Below are 17,384 nucleotides of genomic sequence, written 5' to 3'. Positions count from 1 at the left end.
GAATTCACGAAATTTAACAAAGCAAATTCACAACGAAGTTAAAAAATATAGAGAAATATACAACCCTTGGATGTTGGTAAATAAAGCAAATCGTAGGAAGAATTTGGTTATTAATCCCTTGGATAATAAATTCAAACGTAATAGAAATAAGGAAAATTTCCATCCTATTAATGAGGATCATTGATTTCAATTTGTGGTATTGGATGAAGATGATAATGAGGTTATATTTGTGAAGGATATGAAAATCAAATCAATTGCAAATATTAATAATGGAGGTATCAAAGTAAGTTGGACTTAAAAGGTTGAGTACCCCTCCACCCCTAAGATTATGTCTAAGTCTAGTGGTATGCTTACGGTTTTTGTATGAGAAATGGCTTTTAAACTAACAGCATCTACGCCCATGCAAAAAAGAAAAAGAAGAATATTATCAAAGTTACGGAGCTTGGGCCAATTGTAATGAGTAATTCCAAAGAAGAATTAAGTGTTCTAATGGATATTACACAACAACATGCAAACAAGGAAGATGTACTTGCAATGCAAAAAAGAGAGGAAGGAGTGTTCTTTATGATGCATATATTGGGACAAGGCGAAGGTGAAAAGATGTGGTACAAAAATGTGCATAATGCCCTTGTTAAGATATGGAAAAAGGAATTTTATAAGTATTCAAATGACCCACAACAAAATCATACAACTAGCACTACATGGAGAAATAGTTTGATAAGAATTAAGGATTTGGATAGTAATATGGTTGACACGAAAATTAAGACCTAGCATGATGGAACACAATCATGTCTTCTTAAGTTAACCATCCACCCTACTATTGACATTAATTTCTTAACTTGGAATCATTATGGAACTAGTTCAAATTGCTTTATGCCTCTAATTAGGGATACTAGCAGGGAGTACTCAATTTCCTTGGTTTTCCTTTTAGACTCTTATGCTAGCATGGATAAGGTTACTTGTATTCCAGGATTAGGTTTTGAGGAAAATATCATTGAAAAGGCTAGAAGTCAATCCAAAGAGTATTTGGTGTCTCTCAAAATCATTTAATTGGAAGGTTGATGTTCTTCAAAATGACCATTAGCATATTCGCATAAGGGTGAATTGAGAAAGGAACATAAGCTGGTTGTTAACATTGATCCACTAGATCCCTCATCTCTAGTATAAATGATCTCTTTAGGAGAATATTATTGAGTTGGTGGGAAGTATTTCAGATCTGTAGGCTGTAATTAAGGGATGTGTAATGGAATTCTTCATTCTTAAGAAAAAATGTGGGTCCTTATATCCTTCCTAGCGGTTAGGGTGCTCAACACTTTTAGAAGATGATTTAAGATTATAGCTTAATTGATGTTGGCTTTTAGGGGTTTACTTTTATATAGAAGAGAGGCAATCTAGTGGAAAGACTTAATGGGCTCCTTATTAACATGCCCTAAAGGGTTCATTTTTAGCATGCCCTCACCTTCATTTTCCTTTCTTCAAATCAACTCATAGGTCCATTCTAGTGTACTTATACAATAAGAAGGTGCCAAGGAGGAAAGTCGCATGGACTTATGGCTCACAAGGAACTACAAAGCCTTGAGGTTGGGTGGACTTTAGGCGGTGTGGAAAAAAATTGGGGCAAAGAAGTCCCAAATAATTTTGTGCATAATGATTTATTACTTTGTTTGGAGGAGAATTTAAGGAACCAATGAAGAGGTTTTGGAATGCATTGGTCAAAGTTGTTTGCATTTAGTTTAGATTGCTTATGGTGGTTGTAACATCCTGGGCACTAACGAGGGCAGAGAATGATCATCGATGCAAAAGAGATGAGGCATGAACATGGAGCAGCTCCTAGAAGTCTTATAGTCGGACATGCACATGAATGAATAAAATACACATCGGAATGAGAGGCATCTAAAGGTTGTGTAGGTATGAGATTACAAATTAATGATGACTTAAAGGAATTAATTAGTATTGTCTATACCAATAAGATGCATCTACTTTTGAATAACCCATCACTTAAGAACTTCACTAAACATGAGTTGGACAATTTTGGGATGGGTGACCTCCTAGGAAGTTTCTTAGGAAGCATGTGAGTGAGGTCAAATCACCATGGAGTCTTATGTTAGTTTATGGGGACAATTGCCAATCTTGAAAGCATTGATATGAATTTGTCTAACATTTGTTTCTACCACCAGATTGCATGTTATAGTTATATTCTGATGTCATTGTGAAAACAACTAATTTTAAGGCATCATGAGAGAATTGTTTTGAGACCCAAGTAGGAGCTATGGTTTTGGCTTTTCTTGTTCCTTACAAATTGCTTGATTACCATAACAAAACTATTAACAATACTTTTAGGTCTTCAGGTAGCCAACTAGTATGGTTTTAAGAAGCTTATTGTCGAATATGATTCACATATGTTGAGGATCATATTAATGAGACTAGGCCAACAATGCACCCTTGTCATGCATCGATAGCAAATATTCATCGTATCAGTTGTAGATTTTACCAATTCTAGATTTCTTATATTCTTTGAGAGGCCAATCAAGTTGTGGATTTGCTTTCAAAGTTTTGGATTTTCTTTGCCTTATAGTATTCAAAATTTTATGAATGTTCCTAGCTTTCTTTTGCTCCCCTTCATGGGTGATTCTAATTGTATGACTTTCACTCATGGGTTTTAAATATATCGTGATTGCAGGGCTAATGCCCCTTTTCCTTTAAAAAAATATACAATTCTTTGTTTTTTAGTTGGACACATTATTTTAATTCGTAGATGTGCCCTAATGATTCTATGGATTTTCATTATGATTTTTTTTAAAACAAATCAATTACTTTATAATTTAATACAATTATGAACGAGTAACTAGATTTGCCTATCTCCTTACAAAGCCAATTTGGAAATTATGAATGAGTCTTTTGCAATTGAAGTAATAACCCCAAACTCAGGAGCATCGATGATAGGTTTATGGATTACATCCACCACTTGTTTACAATCAAGCTCAATAATGACACGAGTTTGTCCCAGATCACCAATCCAATGAATTACTTCCAAAAGAGCTAAAGCTTCCCTTTTCTTGACATCGGGTATACTCTCAAACACATGCAATCTCTCCTGGTTGAAATGACCATGTGTCTCTCAATCCCAAAACCAAAGTTGTTCTCATTTGGGAAGAATGTCACATCTACATTACATTTCAGCATACCTTTAACTAGAGGGGACCATTGAACATGCGTTTGATATTGATTTTAATCCATTTGGTTATGACTGGTTTGTCTCACCAAATTCTATTGATGGAGGTATTCCTTTGCTTCAACCACCACTCCAAACAGGAAAAAAATTCTTTCCCTCCCAAATGGCCAAATTTCTATTCCTCTAGATGGTACATAAAATCATAGCAAAATCAAGTAGTTTAGTACCATCTAGAGTTTGGCAAGTATCAAAACCTACATCTCTGAAAGATTTAGCTCGCCTAATAATAAGAAATAGGTCATTCCATAGTCGTTCTTCCATTCACGCATCAATTGCCTTGTCATAGCCAAAAAAAACAAATGGCAACAATTTTCTAAATTTGAGTCCCATGAAACACAAATATTTGAACAAGGTACTTGTTTGGATTGCAAATTGAAGCATGTAAGGAGGTAACCTCTACAAGCCCTTCACATTAAGTTTTTGACTCTTGGGGGAACCTACAAACTCCATAATTTTGGCCACAGCCCAGGAACACGAAGATCAGAATTATCAACCATACAATCCTTAATGAAATGGTATGCAGTTTTAACAAAAAAAACCTCCCATCCCTACTCACCCTCCAAACTCTTCTATCCTCCCCCTCAATATTAACTAAAGGGATACTCAATATAGCCTTCACATCTCTCGGTTCAAAAATAAAATTACTATCTCTTTATTCCACCTTTTATGCTCATGATCAATAAGGGTACTCACCTTAATTTATGAAGGTTAGGATCAGGCGCAATTGTCACATAGGAGTTATCCTTATCTCTCAACCACGGATTATTCCACATTGAGATGTTTGAGTGTCTCCAATGAGCCACCTATGACCAACACACACCAGTGTCTGGGAAGACCAAATGCTAATTTTTGTTATAGTTAAGTTCTTTTGTAAACATCTTTTATGACTTTCCTTTGGAAACGGTAACAACACATATTTAATACTTATTATTATTATTATTATTATACTCACAAACTTTATTAGTGTCATTTCATAATTTTTTGATAGATTTTTTTTCCTTCGGAGTGTCATTTCATATTTAATAAGTCTCACCTAATTTTGTAAATCCCAACAAATCATTAAATCCTTATTTTCTACATGGTTTGGAACTCAAACAAACTAATGAAGTTTGAAATGAGATAGTAGTAAAAAGTTAGAGTTTCGAAGAAAAATAAAATCTAGAATTTAAATAAAAGAAGATTTAAAATAGTTTAAATTCACAAAACAATTAAAATGTGTTACCTCTATTATGTAAAATTTGTTTAAGTTATAAAACTTATATATAATTTTGATGAACTTGTTTTGAGAGAAACAAAAGAGTGAATTCAAAAGTGATCGATATGTGAAACACAATTCGAGAAGTTGAATACGCTATTCAAGGAATTTATTTTGATACAGATTGACATTTTTGAAGATTTTATTCAAGCACACGTGGAGTTTAGAAGTACTCGAGAGAGTCAGGATTTTCAAATTTTGAAACATCAGTTCAAACAATTACAACAGAAGTTACAAAAAGACATCAAATAACTTTAGATCTTTGTATTTAAAAATATTATTGTGCAATGTCAAAATCATAAAATTTGATTTTAACCGTTAGTATTGTCGATTTTCGGTGAGTTGAATAATTTAGTGAAAATCACCCAATTATTATAATGATCTATTATTTTCAAAGAGTAAATATAATTTTCACAAAAATGAGAATTTAGAAATTTTGAATAAAAACCATTGGACGAAAAGTGAGAACAACCTTAATTGAATCAATTTTTTTTAAAATATTGATGGATTAGATTTAAAGTGAAAAAATTGTTGAGAAATAAGCAAACTGTACTGAAAATATAATTTAAACTAAAAATTTTAAAATAATTATTTATTGGCAATAAAATTTCGTTGTTCAAAGTTGCAATACAAGGTAAAGTTAACAAAAACTTGAAATCTTGTGCCTTTTATTTGTTTCCAATTCCTCTGAAGTCTGAATGCCAAAATGGCAACTCTTACATTAATACATTCCAAAATAGCGTATTTCCTTTGCAGCTTCACCACCACTCTCTAGTTCCAAAGCTTGAACAGTCAAATCCTCGCACAACATAAAACATGTTTCATTGGTAAAATTTCTCTCCTTAGATTTATATTCAGATTCTTACAAATTGTGGGTCTCTCTATGTTTTCTCCACAAAGTTTCCTTTTTGATCTATTTTTCGTTCTGGGTCTTTTATGCTAACCATTTTCCTGAACAAAGACTCTTCAACTTCAGGGTTTCATTACCCTTCTGCACAGACTTTTCTTGTTGGCGAATAGTTTGATTAGTAAAGGCAGAGTGAAGGTTAAAAAAGAAAAAAAAAGGTGAGAAATTTTCAGCTTGTTAAGCTTGATTTTGTGTTCTTTGTGTAAAAAGGTTGTGTAATGGAAGAAGGGTCATGTCAAAACTCAGTTCCTGGTTCAGGTTTTGTTGATAAAACTAGGATTGTAGAGGCTAAACCCCTTCGTAGTTTGGCACCTGTGTTGCCAAAATCTCTTCAATCTTCTCTCTCTGGCCGGTATCCATCTGTGTTTCCTCCATTTGTTTTGTTTGAGGAGCCTCAGGAGTCTCAGCCGTCACCTGCTCCCATGCCGGCTCCAATAAGGTCCTATAGGGACCCACTAGATGAAGAAGAAGCCCCTCATGGAGCCAATGGAGAGACTTCTTCACCTATGGAGGGTCTCAACGGTTGTAATGTTGATGATGGCCAAAAGCGTGTTGTGTTGCCTATGAACAGCTGCAAATCTTCCCAAAAGAGGAGTAAGAAAACTAAGGAGTCACCATTTGATTTGAGTTCTTCGGTTGGTGGTATCAGCATGGCCAAAAGGGAAGATGGCGATCGTGAAGTGGTTAATCTTGTGCTCATGACTTATGATTCTCTTCGTAGAAGGCTTTGCCAAATTGAAGATGCCAAGGAGTTGAACACAACAATGTTAATCAAGCGTGCGGATTTAAGAGCAAGCAATGCGATGACGGGCAAAGCTTTTCGAACAAACATGAGGAGGAGAGTAGGAGCAGTGCCTGGGGTTGAGATTGGGGACATTTTCTTTTTGCGGATGGAAATGTGTCTTGTGGGTTTACATGGTCAGTCAATGAGCGGAATTGACTACATGACTATCAAGGATGAGCTTCAAGAGGAAACGGTGGCTTTAAGCATTGTTTCTTCAGGAGTATATGATAATGATGCAGAGGATAATGATGTTTTAATTTATAGTGGTCAGGGTGAGAACTTCAACAAGAAAGATAAGCACGTGATTGATCAGAAGCTTCAAAGGGGTAATCTTGCTTTAGATAGAAGTTCACGACGCCACAATGAAGTAAGAGTCATCCGGGGCTTGAGAGATGCTGCAAACAGAAATGCAAAAATCTATGTCTATGATGGTCTGTATAAAATCCAAGATTCTTGGATAGAAAGAGGGAAGTCTGGTGGCGGTGTATTTAAGTATAAGTTTGTTAGATTGTCCGGACAACCCAGTGCTTTTGCTGTTTGGAAATCAGTTCAGAAGTGGAAAATGGGCTCAAGCACATCTTCAAGGACTGGTCTTATTCTTGCAGACCTCTCTACCGGAGTTGAGAGTATTCCTGTATCACTTGTCAATGAAGTTGATAATGAGAAGGGCCCTTCTTTTTTCACTTATTTTCATTCTCTCAAAGATCCCAAGCCATTCAGTTTACTGCAATCTTCACATGGATGCAACTGTAACAAAACATGTGTCCCTGGAGATTTGAGCTGCTCTTGCATTCAAAGAAATGAAGGTGACTTTCCATATACTGCAAATGGTGTTCTAGTGAGTCGGAAACCATTGGTTCATGAGTGTGGCCCATTGTGCAAGTGTTCTCCTAACTGCAAGAATCGAGTATCCCAGACTGGTTTGAAGCACCAAATGGAAGTGTTCAAAACAAAAGATAGAGGGTGGGGACTTAGATCACTGGATCCTATACGTGCTGGTACTTTTATTTGTGAGTATGCAGGAGAAGTTATTGACGTTGCCAAGGTAAATAAGAATAGGGGATATGATGATGAGTATGTTTTTGATACAAGCCGTATTTATGATCCATTCAAATGGAATTATGAACCTAGCTTATTGGAAGAAATAAGCTCAAATGTCTCTTGTGAGGATTATGATATACCGTCTCCTCTAATTATCAGTTCTAAGAAATTTGGAAATGTGGCTAGATACATGAATCATAGTTGCTCCCCAAATGTTTTCTGGCAGCCAGTCTTGTATGCTGAAAATAATCAATCCTTTCTTCACATTGCATTTTTTGCCCTCCGACACATTCCTCCAATGACAGAGTTAACATATGATTATGGATGTTCCAGTCATGCTGATCATAGCAGTGCACCCAAAGGGAGAAAGAAATGCTTGTGTGGATCATCAAAATGTCGTGGTTCTTTTGGTTGATGTTTTGTTGCAGTTGCTCATGGACAGACATGGTGCTGGCAAATGTATTCAGGGCTAGAAGAGGTTCGTGGGTCTATTGCATGTTTCCAAAATACTTGCTTATTTATATCTATGCTTTGTAACAAACACATTTTAATTTGTTTAGTAATGATCTCCATCTTTTAAGTTGCTTTATATATATTATGTTTTATCAAATTTTGTAATAAATAAGACAGTTTAATTCATATATACTGTCAGTAAAATAGTTTTACGAAGACAGCCAATAAGAATTTGTCTTATTGCTACATCATATTAATGAATAGGATGACATTATAAAGTGGTAGAATTGTATTGGATGAGAAGTAAAAAAAAGTTCAGCAACCCATCTGAATACATGAGAGGTAAAAAAACGTTTAATTTAATCAAGACTCTAAAGACTAGGCAACTTTACAGTTTCATTCAACCGGGCGTATAAATTTATAATGCCTTGAATTTGCTATAGAGACCGTTTGAGTTCATGACTATGTTATATGTCATGTACTAAACATCCTAAAAGTTTAAGTTGTTTGGTGAAGACTCATAAATGTACAAACCCACATTCTTTGTGCTGAACTTTAACTTTGTTATAATTATGTGTATCTTTTGATAGATTTTCTGTTTTTAGCTTCCTTAGTCTCCTGCTTAGCTTGTGGTAGAAGACAGCAGTATGGCTTGTCTTGTCAAGCTGTCTCTATCCCTTTTTGATGTATATATATATGTATTATTTGAATGTAATAAAGTAAGCAAGTGAGTGAACAGTCTTCTTCCTCACATATTCAAAGTTTCAAGTTGGCATGAGAGCTGGTTCTCTGACCACTATCGTCGCCGTCGCCGTCCGCCGTCAGCCGCCGTCCGTCGCTGTCACCGCCGTCAAATTTGCCGGCGAGTTCAGGGTTTTGTGCGCCTCGAGGAGCGCGACACAACCCCGCAAACCGCTCTACAACAGTGCCTCTTCCCGGCGCGTGAAGCCCACGCGCCGACCTCCGGCCACCGGAATCGCGCCGGACTTGTCTCAAACGGAGCGTCGTCTTCCCCTGTCTTCGTTCCAGCCTCGGGTGCAGTGTTTACGTGTCATTTTGTGCTTCCTCCTCTCTACTCCGTTAGGTTTTTTGTTTTTTCCTTGACAAAAATGGCTTCTTCCGGTCCTGTTTTTTCATTCTCTGGAACTCCCACCATTACTACTGCCAAACTCAACTGGAAAAACTATATGTCTTGGTCTGCTTCCGTGGAGTTATGGTTTCTCGGCCAAAGATATCATGATCACTTGGAAAAGGGAGTTGATGCTGTTCCGAATGACAGGAGAGCTGAATGGGAAAAGCTGGATTTTCAGTTGTGTGCAGTGCTATGGCAATCTGTTGAATCGGATGTTTTGGAGATCCTTAGATCATTCAAAACATGTTGCTCTTTTTGGAAGAAAGCACAAGAGATATTTGCCAACGACATTCAAAGTTTGTTTGATGCAACCTAGAAAGTTGTTGCTCTCAAACAAACCAGCCATGATATGAATGCGCATGTAGGTAAAGCTAGAGCAGCAGTGGAAGAACTGAAGAGATTTCTTGCAGCAAAATCGTTGGAGGAAGTGAATAGGAAGCTGGACAAGTTCTACATGGTCCTTATCTTGAGAAGTCTACATTTAGATTTTGATAATGTGCGTGATCAAATTCTTGCAGGTGACCAAGTCCCGTCAATGGACTCCCTCATTACTAGACTTCTTCGCGTGCCTCAAGCCTTGAAAGAAGAAAATTTAGCTGAAAGTGTGGAAACATCAGCTATGGTTGCATCTCGTGGAAGAGAAGGAGGTCGCAACAATAGAGGAGACTGTGGTGGAAGGAGTGGACGTCCTCAATGCACATATTACAAGAGGATGGGCCACACTTAAGAGAATTGTTATTCCCTGCATGTCTTCCTTGACAAAGTAGCTCAGGTAGCTCAGACCGAAAAATCAGAGCCTAAGTTCTCTGATACAGAGTATCAGGAGTATCTAAAGCTGAAATCCGAGAAATCCAGCAGTCAGGCTTCATCTTCCTCTGTACCATGTTATTCAACAACATGTATTTTTCAATCTATTGACGGTCTCAGTCCTTGGATACTTGATTCAGGTGTCTCTGATCATATTTCTGATAATAAGTTCTCTTTTACATCCATTTCTTTTCCAAAAATTCTTCATCTTATCACTGTAGCTAATGGTTCCAAAGTTGTAGCTCAAGGAAGTGGTTAAGTATCTTTATCTTCCTCATTGAAGTTGGACTCTGTTTTGTTTATTCCACAATGTCCCTATAATTTAATTTCATTGAGTCAGTTAACTCGTTCATTAAATTGCTCAGTAACCTTTACCGCTAATTCTTTTGTTATCCAAGAACATGGCACGGGTCGACTGATTGGAGAAGGACATGAATCACAAGGACTTTACTACTTGAAGTCCAACTTGTCTGTCTCCTGTTCAGCAACTTCAAATCCCAAACTTTTGCATGATCGTCTAGGTCACCCAAGTCTACCAAAATTAAAATTGATGATCCCTAGTCTGAAGAATCTTCGAGTCTTAGAATGTGAATCTTGTCAACTAGGAAAACATGTTAGGTCATTCTTTCCACAAACTGTTCAAAGATGTAATTCAGCTTTCTCTACCATTCATTCTGATATTTGGGGACCAAGTCGTGTTACATCTTTTGATTTTCGATATTTTGTAACTTTTATTGATGAATTCTCTAGATGTACTTGGGTCTATTTAATGAAAGACAGATCTGAACTTTTGTCTATCTTCATGTCCTTTCTCAATGAAATTGAAAATCAATTTGGAAAAACAATTAAGATTTTCAGAAGTGATAATGCCAAAGAGTATTTCTCTCATGATTTCTCTTCTTTATTATTTTCAAAAGGCATTCTACATCAATCTACATGTCCCCATACACTACAGCAAAATGGTATAGCAGAAAGGAAAAATTGTCATCTCCTTGACACCGCACGATCACTAATGTTAGTCTCTCATGTTCCTTCACACCATTGGGGGGATGCGGTGCTCACTGCTTGTTTCTTAATTAACAAAATGCCTTTCTCTTCCCTTGATAATCAAATTCCTCACTCAATCATTTTTCCTCATGACCACTTATTCCATGTTCCACCCAAAGTGTTTGACTGTACTTGTTTTGTCCATGATCTCTCCCCTAATTTAGATAAACTTTCTGCCCGAGCAATCAAGTGTGTTTTTTTAGGTTATTCTCGTTTTCAAAAGGGTTACAAATGCTACTCTCCATCTACCAGGTGATACTATATGTCTGCAGATGTAACCTTCTTTGAAGACACACCTTTCTTTTCATCATCTATGGACCATTCTTCTTCCATCCAAAATGTTCTTCCGATTCCCTCTCCATGTCCTCTAGGTACCTTAAACCAAGATGTCAGTGAAGTTCCATCTTCTCCACCACATCCACCTGAAGTTGCTCCTCCACCTCTTCTTACATATCAACGCAGGACACAGCCAGTTGGTTCTACAGTATCTGAAGCTTCTCCTCCTGATTCTCATCCTTCTTCAATCAATCCTCAAGCCATGGATCCTGCTACTTCTCATCCCTCTGATTCAGACTGGCCCATTGCCATCCGCAAAGGTACTAGATCCTCTTGTAATCCTCACCCTATCTATAACTTTCTAAGCTATCATCGTTTGTCTCCTTCATATTCTTCCTTTGTTTTCTCTCTATCTTCGCATTTTGTCCCTTCTAATATTCATGAGGCACTGAGTCATCCTGGATGGCGACAGGCTATGATTGATGAAATGCTCTTGAACATAGTGGTACTTGGGAACTTGTTCCCCTTCCTCCTGGCAAGAAAGTTGTGGGTTGCAGATGGGTTTATACAGTTAAAGTTGGGCCTAATGGTGAGATTGATGGACTTAAGGCTCGCTTAGTGGCTAAAGGTTATACTCAGGTATATGGCCTTGATTATTGTGATACTTTCTCTCCAATCGCTAAGATCACTACTGTCCGTCTGTTCCTTGCTATGGCTACCATGCGTTATTGGCCTCTCCATTAGCTTGATATTAAAAATGCATTTCTTCATGGTGACCTTGAGGAAGAGATCTACATGGAGCAACCTCCTGGGTTTGTTGCTCAGGGGGAGTATGGTCTTGTGTGTAAGCTGCGTCGATCCCTCTATGGGTTGAAGCAATCCCCTTGGGCTTTGTTTGGTAAATTCAGTCATATTGTTCAACTCTTTGGGTTGAAACGAAGTGAAGCCAATCATTCTGTTTTTTATTGTCATTCATCCCCTAGGAAATGTGTTTATTTGATAGTATATGTTGATGATATAGTGATTACAGGGAATGATGCTACTAAGATTGTCCAGCTAAAGGAGCACTTATTCAGTCATTTCCAGACCAAAGACCTAGGGTATTTGAAGTACTTCTTTGGTATTGAGGTGGCTCAATCAGGAGATGGTGTTGTGATCTCATAGAGAAAGTATGCTCTTGACATTTTGGAGGAGACAAGCATGCAGAATTGTAGACCTGTTGATAGCCCTATGGATCCGAATCTGAAGCTCATGGCAGATCAAGGTGAAATCTATCATGACCCCGAAAGATATAGGAGACTTGTGGGAAAACTAATTTATCTCACCATTACAAGACCTGATATTTCCTTTGCTGTTGGAGTAGTGAGCCAATTTATGCAATATCCCCGTGTTGATCATTGGAATGCTGTTACATGTATTCTTAGATATATAAAGAGAGCTCCGGGACAAGGACTGCTTTATGAAGACAAAGGTAACACACAAATATCTGGGTATTGTGATGCAGATTGGGCTGGCTGTCCCATGGATAGGAGATCCACATCAGGATACTGCGTCTCTATTGGCGGAAATGTTATCTCTTGGAAAAGTAAGAAGCAAGCTGTTGTTGCTCGATCTAGTGCGGAGGCTGAATACAGATCTATGGCTATGGTCACATGTGAACTTATGTGGATTAAACAAATTCTTGAAGAGTTGAAATTCTGCAAAGTGGTACAAATGAAGTTATATTGTGATAATCAGGCTGCTCTTCACATTGCTTCAAACCCAGTCTTCCATGAGAGGACCAAGCACATAGAGATTGACTGTCACTTTATTCGAGAGAAGCTACTGTCCAAAGAGATTGTCACTGAGTTCATTAATTCTAATGATCAGCCAGCTGATATTTTGACTAAGTCTTTAAGGGGGCCTAAGATTCAGTTTATATGTTCCAAGCTTGGTGCATATGATTTATATGCTCCAACTTGAGGGGGAGTGTTATAATTATGTGTATCTTTTGATAGATTTTCTGTTTTTAGCTTCCTTAGTCTCCTGCTTAGCTTGTGGTAGAAGACAGCAGTATGACTTGTCTTGTCAAGCTGTCTCTATCCCTTTTTGATGTATATATATATGTATTATTTGAATGTAATAAAGTAAGCAAGTGAGTGAACAGTCTTCTTCCTCACATATTCAAAGCTTCAAGTAACTTCTAATTTTCATTAGAAGAATGGAAGTGACAAGGATCAAACTTTAGACCATTTGGTCATAGAGGCATTGCTATATCATGTCATGAACCAACTATGCCAATAGCTTAAATTGTCATATGAAGACACATGATTGGTTTTATATTATACATAATTTTTTGTCTACAAGCTTTTGAATTTAAGGTTGTAACATGTTAAAATAGAAATGTCTTGCCCTTGGTGTGCCTTGTTGCCAATCATTACGAAGTTGGTCCCATGCTTGGTTGAAAAAGGAGGGTTGTGTTAGGTAGTTGATAACCAGTGTAAAACTTTGTTGAATGTTTACGACATGGATTGAAATTATATTGTGTAAATAATAGATTATTACTAACAAATAACACGTTTGTATGTCTATAGTACAGTGAGAAAGCAAGCTTTACTGCTTTAGTGTTGAATGCAGTGAAAATAACCAAGGGTTCCAACGCTTCCTGAACATGTGTGGGTAAAGAAGCTTGGGGAGAGAGAGCCTATCCAACTTAGGGTTTGGGTTCTTGATGTAGTTGTTAATATGAGGGTAATGAGAAATTCCCGTGACAGAATCCCATGGTGCCAAATAAACAGATTGAAAGTAAATGACCTCTTTAGATGAATATTTTTATAAGAGATTTGATATGCACAAGGGAGGGCTAACCGTTTGTGGAACTAGAAAGAAATCATTGGATGGATTCAGAAGGTAGCCAGACGACACACTCAGTGAATCAAAAGGCTTTTGCCTTGGACCTAAGGAGAAAAGTCTTGATGATGGGATGCTAGAGTTGAAGAGAAGGTTAGCGTTATTGCAAGGAATTTATGTAAAGATGGTTTTATTTTTTTTATGCAAAAATGATGAGAGCAAAGAAAACATTAATGTAGCTACAAAGGATACTAAGGTGGTTAGGTAAGCGAAACTTAAAGCTTATGAATGGTTATACTAATCTTTAAGCACCACACATGGGGTAAAGAATTAAGCTTACATTAGGGCAGAAAAAGAAAAACAAGAGACTTAAATCAAGTGAAATGCATTTGGAACAGAGAAGGTAAAGGCTTAGATTCTAAATGAGATATCCACATAAGATGGAGGAGTTATTTTCTGAAGTTATTTTATTAAGGACAAACAACATTAAGGTACTCAGAATATTTTATACAATACAGTGGAGTCGATGACAAGTATTATACTTGTTGTAAAATTTACAAGTGGAGGCAAAATAAGCGTCAAAGAGGATGGACAATGGTAGAGCAGTTGGACCAAATTAAAACATCTATTGAAATTTGGAAATGTCTAGGTAAGAATGAACATTGAAAAGTTTTATAAATATCAGAATATTGTGGTGAATGACGGGAAATACAAAGAAAAATAAAAAGCTTTGGAATGAATGTGTTAGATAAAAAGGCAGTAGCATTTATTGATGTAAGATGATAGGATTTTTCTTTTGATGGTTTGGCCATTTGAGAATAAAGACCAATAAAAGTTCCACTATGAAGAGGATCAAAGATGATCTGATACTAATAATATGGATACCCACTAAAAAATGTAAGAATCTGTAACATCCAAATTCCCCTTGATACATAGTTGATTCAATGTTAGAAATTTTCAGTTTTCTGATATGTAAATTTTCCAGTTTCTGAAATCCATTACATCCCATACCAATCCACTTCTCCTCTTTACTTATTTCACTAAATACCGAATGTCTGAAAACAGAGCACTAGCTACACCAACTGCCAACACATGCTTACACACAACTACTGTCTTACCTCTTTTGGTCTGCCTTCTATATGCATGAGATGTCAACCACCACGGTTTCAATTTTTTCCTTTGTACAGTTTGATGCTTTACAATACATTATAGCTACTGAGTCACCAACTGCCTCATTTGATGAATTTTTGTTCCATAATAGATTATATATGGTATAAACTTATATGTTCTTAGAATTTAAGTTCAAGAGCTAACTTAACTCCACAAAACCGGCTTGAAAAGTGAGGGCTACCCAAGCCTTATAAAGACTACATTGGTCCTATCTTTAATCAATGTGAGATCTCAACACTTATTTCACGCCCAAGACTTGAGTGTGGACAAATGCAAGGTGGACCAATAACAATACCTTCACTCTTGAGAATAAACATCCATAGCATAGAGCATAGACAAATACAAGTAGCCCAATAACGAATCTAGGATAAGTTTTGATACTATCTTAGAATTTGGACTTATGGTCAAACTCAATTCCATAAAATCGACTTTTAAGGTGATGATTGTCATAACCTTTATAAGGATTGGACCTCTGGAACGTGGACAAGTAGCCCAATAGCAACACCCCCACATGCCTAGAAATAAACATCTAGAGTGGAGACAAATATGGGTGATCCAATAACACCTTTCTATGTCTAGGAAAATACATCTAGAGGGTAGACAAATATGGTTGGCCTAGGAGTGGATCTAGGATAGATTTTAATACTATATTAGAATTTGAGTTTAGGTCTAACACAACCTCAAAACCAACTTGTAAAGTGAAGATTGTCCTAGTTTTTATAAAGACTACATTGGCTCTATATCTCTAATTGAAAATGGATTTCAACATATACTATATTAAACTAAATTAAATTCAACATATGTACATTTATGCATATGCGTAAATTAAATTCAACATATAACAAATATGTTTTTGGTTTTGTTTTTTGGACTTGTAATTATATGTTTATTATGTTTTACAATTTTTAATGCATATTTATGTACATACTCTACACTGACCGCGTCCTATATTTTTTTGGGAACAATCATATCTGTGCCATATCAGATAAGTTTCATATTCAATCATCATATTGTGTTTGTGCATCACAGGTGATAGTCTACTGAATAGAGTACTAGAGAAAGGCCAAGAAAAACTTAGAGAAACATTTGAAATAGACTTATATTTTTATGGGTATGTGAAGACTGAGCACAATGGCTTTTTTTATTTCATGTCGCTGATTCCACCTAATCAAGAAATGCTATTGTTAGTTTTTTTTTTTTTTTTTGTCATTGTGCATATGCTGATGTGCATTTGTGTCAGACTAGTGCAGCCTCCCTTGTTATTTAAGTTTCCTCATTTGTCTTCGTGCAAGATTTTCATTTTTTATTTATGGAGCAAATCCAAAATTTTGGAAATGTGCTATGTAGTGTGCTTCTCACATGTTTGTTCTTATCTAACAAATGATAATGCTTTTATTTTCTACCCCATTGAGGCTTTCTATCTTTCTGTCTTATGCTTAATCTTATCTTTTTTATTTGATAAACAGATGAGGACATTGAATGTGAAGACCGGATACAGCTTGGAAGTTCCAACGTCGTGGATGCTTGCTTCAAAATATAATTGGTAGATGTACTTGGTAAAAATTAACCATGTTAGTCTTTAGGCATGGCTCTTTTTCGGCTTTAACTTATAGTTAGTGACTTTGGATCATCTTACCCCATTCCTGGTTTTGAGGGGAAAAGGTTTTAGTGAGCAACTTGTGTAAAATTAGTGTTGTAGGGAATGGCCAGCACTTGATATCACTAACATGCATATCTTTGTCCCCTTTTGGCTTTTGTAATTGTAATACAGTTAGTGTTGGCGTTGATTAGAAGGCTAGAACTATATATCCTATTTTGGATTCTAGAAACTATTTTGTTAAACCTTGCTGTGTATCTTTTCTATGCAAATTGAATTGATCTGAACACTCTTGGGTCCTTTCACTGCAATTTACACTTTTATTGTTTATTAGGGAGGCCTTTTACTAGTTGTATATGGAATCGCCATCAAGGAAAGTTGGCACTATCAAACTCTACCAACTCGATCAAACGTTACCATTTATTGGTGATGGAACATGTTCTTTTCTGCTACATAAATAGTTTAGATACTTCATTTAATTTTTTCCCCATTATTTAACAGGTACCTGATACCCTTTTTCTTGGCCTAGTAGAAAGGTCCAAAGGAACTTTCTTGACCCATTTCATTTCACCCCCTTGTCTATGCACACCAGACCCCTCGTTTTTCTGTGTAATTTTATTCCAACAGTGTTTTTGTACGCGTAGTCAGTTCAATAGGTTTGAATTAAATTTTAAAAGTATGAAAACTTTGCGAGTTTCTAAAATTTAATTCCTGAACTTTTTTTTACATAGTTCTGATATTTAAAACCCAAAATTATTTTGAGTAAATTAGACTGAAGTTTTGTGATTTCAAAACCTTTTTTTAACCTAAAGTTTACAACAGCCTCCTTTATAGGATACACAATGCAATGGTTT

At 36.4% G+C, this 17,384-nt stretch overlaps 2 protein-coding genes across 7 annotated transcripts; both read left to right on the top strand.

The window, feature by feature from the left end:
* Positions 1 to 5,145: 5,145 nt before the first annotated feature.
* LOC100817062 (histone-lysine N-methyltransferase, H3 lysine-9 specific SUVH1) lies at positions 5,146 to 16,817 on the top strand. 6 transcript variants are annotated; one of them, XM_014768033.3, is made up of 4 exons: positions 5,148 to 5,314; positions 5,464 to 5,552; positions 5,653 to 7,697; positions 16,400 to 16,817. In XM_014768033.3, exon 3 carries the CDS (start codon positions 5,817 to 5,819, stop codon positions 7,632 to 7,634), a length of 1,818 nt encoding a protein of 605 aa, XP_014623519.1. In that variant the 5' UTR covers positions 5,148 to 5,314; positions 5,464 to 5,552; positions 5,653 to 5,816; the 3' UTR covers positions 7,635 to 7,697; positions 16,400 to 16,817. The 6 variants fall into 6 exon arrangements, with proteins under 6 accessions (XP_014623517.1, XP_014623516.1, XP_003546685.1 ...); XM_014768032.3 differs by having other exon boundaries at positions 5,449 to 5,552; XM_014768031.3 differs by lacking the exon at positions 5,464 to 5,552 and having other exon boundaries at positions 5,146 to 5,314; positions 5,605 to 7,697.
* Positions 12,135 to 12,896, top strand: LOC121173552 (secreted RxLR effector protein 161-like). Its single transcript, XM_041009614.1, has one exon. It carries the CDS (start codon positions 12,135 to 12,137, stop codon positions 12,894 to 12,896), a length of 762 nt encoding a protein of 253 aa, XP_040865548.1.
* Positions 16,818 to 17,384: the final 567 nt, after the last annotated feature.

This window comes from Glycine max, chromosome 15, assembly GCF_000004515.6.
Source record: "Glycine max cultivar Williams 82 chromosome 15, Glycine_max_v4.0, whole genome shotgun sequence".
NCBI lineage: Eukaryota > Viridiplantae > Streptophyta > Magnoliopsida > Fabales > Fabaceae > Glycine > Glycine max.
Note: the sequence above shows the minus strand (reverse complement) of the source record. Positions and strands in the feature narration are given on the sequence as shown.

What these genes read in the sequence shown, in the direction of transcription:
- LOC121173552 (XM_041009614.1), top strand. Translation starts at nt 12,135, where the DNA reads ATGCAGAATTGTAGACCTGTTGATAGCCCTATGGATCCGAATCTGAAG.
- LOC100817062 (XM_014768031.3), top strand. Translation starts at nt 5,613, where the DNA reads ATGGAAGAAGGGTCATGTCAAAACTCAGTTCCTGGTTCAGGTTTTGTT.